The sequence below is a fragment of the Schistocerca nitens genome, chromosome 1 (assembly GCF_023898315.1).
Source record: "Schistocerca nitens isolate TAMUIC-IGC-003100 chromosome 1, iqSchNite1.1, whole genome shotgun sequence".
Lineage (NCBI taxonomy): Eukaryota > Metazoa > Arthropoda > Insecta > Orthoptera > Acrididae > Schistocerca > Schistocerca nitens.
The window spans coordinates 1,179,069,837-1,179,078,654 of NC_064614.1; the positions used below are offsets into that span (position 1 = coordinate 1,179,069,837).

An 8,818-nucleotide genomic window follows, 5' to 3' on the forward strand; every position below is an offset into this window, starting at 1 on the left:
TCGTGCGAACATGTGGCTTCATCGTCATCTCAGTAAACACAATAGAAAGCCGGCGGCAAACAGTACCGAAATCAAACGACATACTGCGACCGCATGCGACGGTGGCGCGGTACGCCTGTAACATTCGCTGGTAACATGGCGTTACTATAAGATGGATATAAGCAGAGTGGAACAGCGAGCACACGTGAAAGTTGCCTTTCTCACTGCGTAAAATTCTACTCAGTGTCATGCGGAACTACCAGCAGCTGCGTGTGATAGGGCATAACTCGCGAGGGTCATGCCCATTCTAGCGTATGACTGTTAATATATATTAGGGACGGCCACACCGTCAGTGCCCAATACTAACACAACTTTCTGCATCTGCGATGTACACTTCGGCGGAAACGTCCGATTGCTGGATAATGCAGTCACACTCCATGATACGCTACAGTCCACAGTGCAGCCGTCATCAAGAATTGTGTACAGCGGTGGGCATGGGAAATCCTTCCCCAACCATCCAAGTCACCAGACCTCAGTCTATGTGACACTGACCTCATCCCACGACAGAAGAAACCATTGCCTGGGAAGCTCTTTGCTAACAGGACAAAAATCCTTAAGAAATTTTGGCGACAGGTGGCACACATTGGTGGCAATGCCAGTGGCATTCAGCGTCTTCCTCATAATTGGCAATGCTGCGTGGATGCACTGGGGGGACTATTTTGAAGAACAGCAGTTGATTCTGATTCATTTTCGTTCCATTTGTATTCGTGCGCAATAAATGTACGCAGGGTTCCAATGTGTGTGTTTTATTACAGCTTTTGCTGTGACCTCCTGTACTGAAAGCCTATTTAATGTTGGCATTCGGGTACACACTGCTTAAGTGGTTCAGTGCACATAGTAGAAGTCCCATGTTGTCACATTAATGCAAGATAAACCATAGCTGCCATGTCTTGCAACAATTTTCGAATAAAGCCTGAATTAATCATTCAAAGTTTCAATTTTGCTATAAATATTGTTTACTTTAGTATCAGGCAGAAGGACAACTATGTAATACAAAAATTTTCTGTAGGTTATATATTTTATACATATATTATATATATAATATGTATTGTATATAATATTTATTATATGTAATATATTATTATATTATAATATATATAATATTATACTAATATAATTATTAATATATTATAATAATATATTATATCTATAGTTTATACAAGGCGTGTTTTTTAAGTAAGTACCGTTTTGAAATTTTAAAAATATGTGTTAAGATATCTCAAGAATTTTATTTTTACACAAAAGCCTGTACCTTAATCTACTTTTCTACATAATTTTCGTCAACATTGAGGCACTTGTCATAATGTTGTACCAGTTTTTGAATACCCTCCTCATAGAAGTCTGCCACCTGACTTGTTAACCACTGCATCACAATAACATGCTGTCCAACAGGAAATTCCAGGTTCACCTAAAAGGTCAAGTAAGCAAGGTATACAATTTAAATGACGGGCTACCACAAGGATCAGTATTGGCCCCCCTACTTTTCAATTTATATGTCGCTGACTTGCCAGAAACGAAAGCAACAACATTTATCTATGCTGATGACATAGCCTTGGTGACGCAGGCTAACGATTTTACAACTTCAGAAATGACTCTCACTCAGGATCTGCGAATTCTAGATGAATTTTTTAATGGATGGCGACTCAAAGTAAACAGAAATAAAACTGAATCCTCCACCTTCTATCTGAGTAATAGGCATGCTCGCTATAAACCGCAAATTTCCTTTAGAAATCAGTTGCTGTTATATAACCCATTCCCAAAATATCTTGGCCTGACCTTGGATCGTTCGCTAACGTATAGAAAACACCTGACTGAAACAGCTTTAAAAATGAGAACCAGAAACAATATAATACACAAACTCTCCGGAACAAGCTGGGGAGCTAAGGCATCAGTACTGAAAACAACTTCCCTCTCACTTGTATACTCTGTTGTGGAATATTGCAGCCCAGTATGGCTGAACAGCGCTCATACAGCCATGGTAGACACGCAGCTGAATGTAGCCATGAGAAGCGTATCCGGGACAATAAAATCCACACCCACAGAATGGCTACCTGTTCTGTCTAATATTGCACCACCGAAGTTACGACGTCAAGCAGCGTTGAAAAGGGAATGGGAGAAATGCTCCAAGAATCCCGAGTTACCGCTACACCAGGACTGTGATGCCACTCAAAGGCAACGTCTTAAGTCCAGGAAACCCTCCTGGAGACTTGGAAGAAGGCTTACTTCTGAAGGATTCCAACCAGAAACAGCATGGCGGGAAGAATGGTTCGCAGCCAATCCCGATTCTGCAGGTCTCATTGCTGATCCTACACGAGTCCCTCCTGGATTCCACTTACCTAGGAGGTCGTGGACCACCCTAAATCGCATACGCACCAAGCACGGAAGATGCCAGGACTTGAAGCATAAGTGAGGAATCGCTGAAAGTGCCAAGTGTGACTGCGGACACCAACGACAAACAATACACCACATAGTCACAGAGTGTCCCCTACGGAAATAAACTGGAACTCTGACCAGCATACATGAGGACTCTGAGGAAGCAATCTCCTGGCTGGATACTTTAGGTATTAACCTATAGTTTTTATATTACTGTTTATAAAAACCACATTTTCTCTTTTACATGTAACTCATCCTAGTGTTTTTATCCATATGTGTATTATTGATTTATCGATCTAATCTAAGACTTTTATTACCATAAATGAATGTAATCTATTTTATTTGTAGTATATGCATATTGTGTTACCAGGAACATCATTGCTGTTCAATTCAAAAAGTAATGTATCCTTGATGCCAAACGAAATAATAATAAAAAAAACCACTGTTTTGACTTCGCCATCGTCTTGAAGACGCTGACTGCCCGGGTGTTTCTTCAAGTGCAGGAACAGATTGTAGTCACTGGGCGCAAGATCGGGGCTGTATGGAGGATGATCTAGAGTTTCCCATCGAAAAGATGTCATGAGGTCTTTGGTGTGATTCGCCACATGCAGACGGGCATTGTCTTGCACCAAAACGATGCCCTTGCTCAATTTGCCACGTCTTTTGTTCTGAATCGAGCGGCGCAGATTGTACAATGCCTTACAATAAGCTGCTGCATTGATTGTCCCATTACAAGGCAGAAATTCCACAAGCAGTACTCCTTTTTTGTCCCCAAAAACTGTGCACAAGATTTTCCGGGCAGAAATTGTTTACTTAAACTTCACTTTTCTGGGTGAATCTGAATGCCGCCATTCCATGGACTGTTGCTTTGATTCTGGTGTCACGTAGGCCACCCTTGTTTCATCGCCAGTAACAATCTGGCTTAAGAAATCATCACCGTCGCTGTGGTACCGCTCAAGGAAAGTCAGTGCACTGTCTAAACGTTTGGTTTTGTGCACATCCGTCAACATTTTCGGTACCCAACGTGCGCACAATTTTCGGTAATTCAAGCGCTCGGTCACAATGCCATACAAAACTCAAAAAGAAACATTAGGAAAGCCATCCCACAAGGAGGAAATCGTAAAGTGTCTGTTTTCCCTCACCTTATTGTCCACTTCCTGCACCAAACTTTCATTAACGACCGAAGGACACCCACTCCGTTGTTCATCATGCACATTTTTGCGGACATCTTGAAATGCTCTCACCCACTTTCTTACCATTCCATCACTCATAATGTTTTCTCCATAAACTGCACAGATCTCACAATGAATATCGATATAAGAAATCTTATAATAGCCCGTACCTCACAGTCGGTGGGACTCACGATTATCTGAGGCATCTTAAAAACTCAGTACTCAACGTAAACAAGGAAGAATCAGACTGTAATGGCGTCAGTGTGTAGATTAAGGTACAGGCTTTCATGTAAAAATTAAATTATTGAGGTATCTTAGCATGTCTTTTTTTTATTTCAAAACGGTACTTACTTAAAAAAACACGCCTTGTATATTCCCACTCAGTTTGTAAACAGGTCACTGCTTTCGGTTTTTAAGGGAATCAGGTAAGGCACCTATCACACACGCAAGCAGAGCGATCGAAATGAGGTAATGCCTGATAGGTATGCAGCACACCTAACGTACAGGTAATGCAGTTACGATTTTAACTGACCAAGGCTACTAGGAAAACTACCGTATTCTGTGCTTCCTTATGATAGCCCACAATAGGCTCCACTTCCTAAACAAATGCCCCTGACAGTGGAGCGAGTGATGTCCGTGCCTGTTTTGCTTTGGCGCTCTCAGAGCCTTCCAATGAGAGAGACTGTATGCCGACAGGCGGTGAGACTGGTGAACGGGGTGGTGGGCGTGGTGCTGCGGAAGCGCGCCGGGGAGATCTCGCTCGCCGGCATCTGTGTCAACGCGGCGTGCTGCCTGGCGGACACGTGCGCGCTCGCCAACTTCGCCATCTTCGTGCTGCGCGTGGTCGGCGCCTTCCCCATCGACGTCGGCACGACCGCGTGGCTGCTGCCGGTCGTGCACGTGCCCGTGATCGGCAAGCAGGCGCAGTACGTGAAGCCGCCGACCACGAGCCGCGTTGGTGGACCCGCCTGGGCCGACCCCAACAGGAAGCCCACGGTGCTCGGCCCTCCGTAACAACCGCGGAACGCGACTCCATAGTGATATGGACCATCTGTCGATACTGTAGCGCAGCGTAGCGGCAACGTGCTGAAGCACTGTGGTACGCCAGCGCTCCTGGTGTCAAGTTTTCGTACTATGAGGACTGGAGTAATTAGACTTGTTTTACTAAGTTATCTAAGTGCTCAACTGTTCTACTATTGTTACAACTCCCAGATCAATAGAGATCAAATACTACTGTAAATCAGCTGTAGTGTATCCGTTGAAAATTATAGGAATGCATTATGAACTTAACATTTCCGTTTTTGGCGAGCTAGTCGCTTAGGACCACGCGAAATCAGTGCTTGTCGCCCTTCCTTTCAGTTCATTATTCCTTCTTGCAAAACGAATAAGTGTTTTCGTTCCTCCGTTCATATTTGCTGTTCGATCCTTCTCTCTTTTCCCTCAATACCCCATGTTGTGGCACTTTCCTGATTGCAACTCACTCATTTAAATTTTGCGATCTTAATTCCTCGAGATCTTTTTCTGCTTGTACCACTTAGATCTAGTAACATTTTTCAGAAAGTGTGGAGCTAATAGGTTAGTCTGTTGGGCTCCATTCTCCCTGTGTGTCCCATGAGTTGAATTCTTCGCATACGCATTGTAACCGTTATTTAAAGAGTTGCGTGTAGATAATCTGTTTTATTTATAATCAAGTTTTTATGAATTTCCTACTGTGTTATAACATGGGATTATGAATAAGTCTTCCAGATGCTTTAAATATAAATTTTTACTGTACATACAAATCGAAATCGCTTTCGGACTAATTTCCTCTCATATCCTCGACGTCGTTTTCATTTAGATTTATTTTATATTTTTATTTTTTCGTTGGTTGCTGTTTCTTCTGTTCCAAGGCGTTGGAATGCCCTACATTATGTTGATAATAAGCTTTCTGTACAGCTTGCATCTGTAATTTATATTTATACGTCGATTACAAAAAATCTCTTCAATTTAAAAAAAAGTAAAACAAAAAGACAACGTAAGTCCTCCTGAACATTTTGCTTTTCTCTCAAATTTCTGCAATGACTAAGCTGAAAATGCAAGCATTAATTTTAAAAAATTGTCGAAGTATGTATTGGTGCGCAAACGTGCACACACACACAATTATCTCACAAATTTGGCTCCACTGACTGCAGTCTTTGACGAGACAAAGACATGTAGTTATTGCAGCACAAGAAGGGAACAGTAAGGAGACTACAAGAATCACTAGTGTCACAGGTAGTAAAAGCTGAGACTGTTGCTGTAGCAGTGATTTGCTCAACAAACCATATTTTTCTGCCGTATTTGTGGTTTTAGATCTCCCTACCAAACATGTGAATAGATGCCATTAGTCAAAAATGGTTCAAATGGCTCTGAGCACTATGGGACTCAACTGCTGTGGTCATAAGTCCCCTAGAACTTAGAACTACTTAAACCTAACTAACCTAAGGACAGCACACAACACCCAGCCATCACGAGGCAGAGAAAATCCCTGACCCCGCCGGGAATCGAACCCGGGAACCCGATGCCATTAGTCGCAGATCTCTTTATGGCCATGTATTTTTCAAAGTATGATCCACTACAGTTCCACAATAGTGTCATCACGAGTCTAGTTCTAAATATAAGTACATGCGTAACTTCTTTGAGGCCATCTTTCTCATCATAACATCAAGAGATTTTTTTATCTCTTTTTCACTATACCACACTGTAGAGGAAAGTCCCAAGAGATGTTTCAGTGGAGACTGAAAGGATATCACCAATGCCTCTTCGATAACATTGGAATGGATAGACTCTCTTGATGCCAAACTGTTATGTCAAATGAGACCAAAGCTACTGCATATTCCTTTAGTACTTCACTGTGCACATAATGCTGTGAACTGAATAGTATATGTATATCCATACGATAATAATAATAAACCGTACCCCCAATGTTGTCTTCTGGTAGTCCTATACAAAACGAATCTTACTACTGATGAAGTCCCCATTCCACTTAAGATTTACATATGGCCCTTACAACTACCTTCACAACGAATTTTGGTCTGGGTATTAAAGTATTTTATAGCACTCTGCTGATCTCTCTCGGGAAAATATTGGAATGATTCTTTCAAATTGTTTCCCACGTTCATCTGCGCAAACCATATATTGTAACGGCAGTTACAAGATCATTCACTATCTTTCATAACTGACACGTCGGTCATTCATGTAATTTTTGTTGTAACTTAATTTGTTTTTCACTCAACCTCCGAGTATAGTACATTATCAGTGGTGAGGTTCATGGATTTGGCAGTGGTACGATGACGCTTCTCAAAATATGAACCAGAAATGAAACTTGAACGAAGAATTAGAAGGCTATAATAAATGATTCTGAATTAGTTTCATTGGCCCATATCCTACACTTTTTTCAGCTCATCGTTAATCAGTTACGTGGTTTCTATTTGAAGTGCTATACACTTTGAGTGAATTTCCGTCTTTTCATGATCTGACAGATTACAGAAAGACGCTGATTAAATCCTTTGCAAATTCTAAATGCTACGGAAAGAGAAGGTAATAAGTCAAGAAGCACGTAGCAGAAATGAGGCGGAGAAAGGAAGGAGTCGTCAAGCGCATGCAGAGTACTTGAGTCGCAAATGGCTGCGTTGTCCCTATAGGCACGACAACCGTGATGTAACAAATGAACTCTGGTCTATCTGTCACACTGCCTACGCAGCCACGAGACGCTCGTGACTAAAGAAATTATCTGTGGACGCTGTCGCGAAATCGACACCTCCAACAAGAAATAGTTACAGCACAAATTTCCAGTTCTGTGTTCTTTTATCCCAAGTCGAAGACTTTTTTGAGTTGTGTTCAAATGAATAAAATCTTTGTAAAGAAAGAAATAATTAAAATTTGCTGTTTAATTTATTAACTGATCGTAGCCTATTGTATTATGTTTCATTATGAATAAAAATGAGAGTTAATCTTTTGTTGGAGGCTTTATAAAATAATCACATCCTTAAGTTCCATCTGTTACGCCAGCTTCTAGATTCCGCTCCAGCTGTGTCTCCAAGTGCCAGTATAGGTGACGTTAGCCAGTGCTGGTGTGGTGTCACGACGGTTTCTCAGCTGATCAGTGGGCGAATGGGTTCAGTACTTTGTCCTCTTGTGGCAACGTATAACGATATGTTTACGTAATGTGTATACATAAACACAGTTATAAATGTCCTCGTTCGTAGTCGCTAATTATAGCAATATGTTTACTTTTGCGCTCTAACATATAGCTATAATCAGCGGTGGAAATATATTTGCGAACGCCGATCGTGTGCGGCTGTTTCTTGTTGGATCGTCTGATCAGTCGGAAGTTGCATTGCAGAGGAGAGTAAACGCCTATTCGAAATATAATTAGTTTTAGATAGCTGAACATGAATTTCCTAAGGGACCATAGTTTATCATGCATTTACTAGTAGAATATGGCGCGGAGAAAATATTTCGCAGCATGCAACTTCCGTCCGATTTCGACGAAAGAATTCGTGACTGTGAACTCTCTATTTGGCAGAAACATAAAGAAAATTAAATAACTTCATGAAGGAGTGAGACATAGATTCTATACTAAATAAATAGTCCATACACCAGTTCCAGTTAACTCTGAATTTATGACAATTAATAGATGAACTTACACTGCAATGAAGGATTTAACATGGATGCCGTTTTGACCGGCACTTCTCGTAATGAAAATAATTCCTTTGACGTTTTCACATACACATACACAGGATAGATTAGGACGGAATCTTTTAGTTAAAGACCACAACAACGACGTTCTTCTGCCTTAACCACATAAATATTGCTGGTACCATTGTCGTTCCCTGTTTGTCAACATAACCTATCCTGGTACACTCTATCATGTCGTTTTTGGAAACCCAGAATCTACTATGTAGGAATCAACATGGATTCCGGAAACAGCGATCGTGTGAGACCCAACTCGCTTTATTTGTTCATGAGACCCATAAAATATTAGATACAGGCTCCCAGGTAGATGCTATTTTTCTTGACTTCCGGAAGGCGTTCGATACAGTTCCGCACTGTCGCCTGATAAACAAAGTAAGAGCCTACAGAATATCAGACCAGCTGTGTGGCTGGATTGAAGAGTTTTTAGCAAACAGAACACAGCATGTTGTTATCAATGGAGAGACGTCTACAGATGTTAAAGTAACCTCTGGCGTGCCACAGGGGAGTGTTATGGGACC

At 41.4% G+C, this 8,818-nt stretch overlaps 1 protein-coding gene across 2 annotated transcripts in view; it reads left to right on the top strand.

Annotated features, from left to right (window-relative positions):
• The window catches only part of LOC126239086 (uncharacterized), a 138,003-nt gene extending 132,385 nt beyond the window's left edge, over positions 1 to 5,618 (top strand). For both annotated transcript variants that reach the window (XM_049947833.1, XM_049947835.1), the window contains exon 4: positions 4,281 to 5,618. In XM_049947833.1, the coding sequence (XP_049803790.1) occupies positions 4,281 to 4,598 (318 nt within the window). In that variant the 3' untranslated portion in view covers positions 4,599 to 5,618. The remainder of the gene's footprint in view (positions 1 to 4,280) is intronic.
• The last annotated feature ends 3,200 nt before the right edge of the window (positions 5,619 to 8,818 follow it).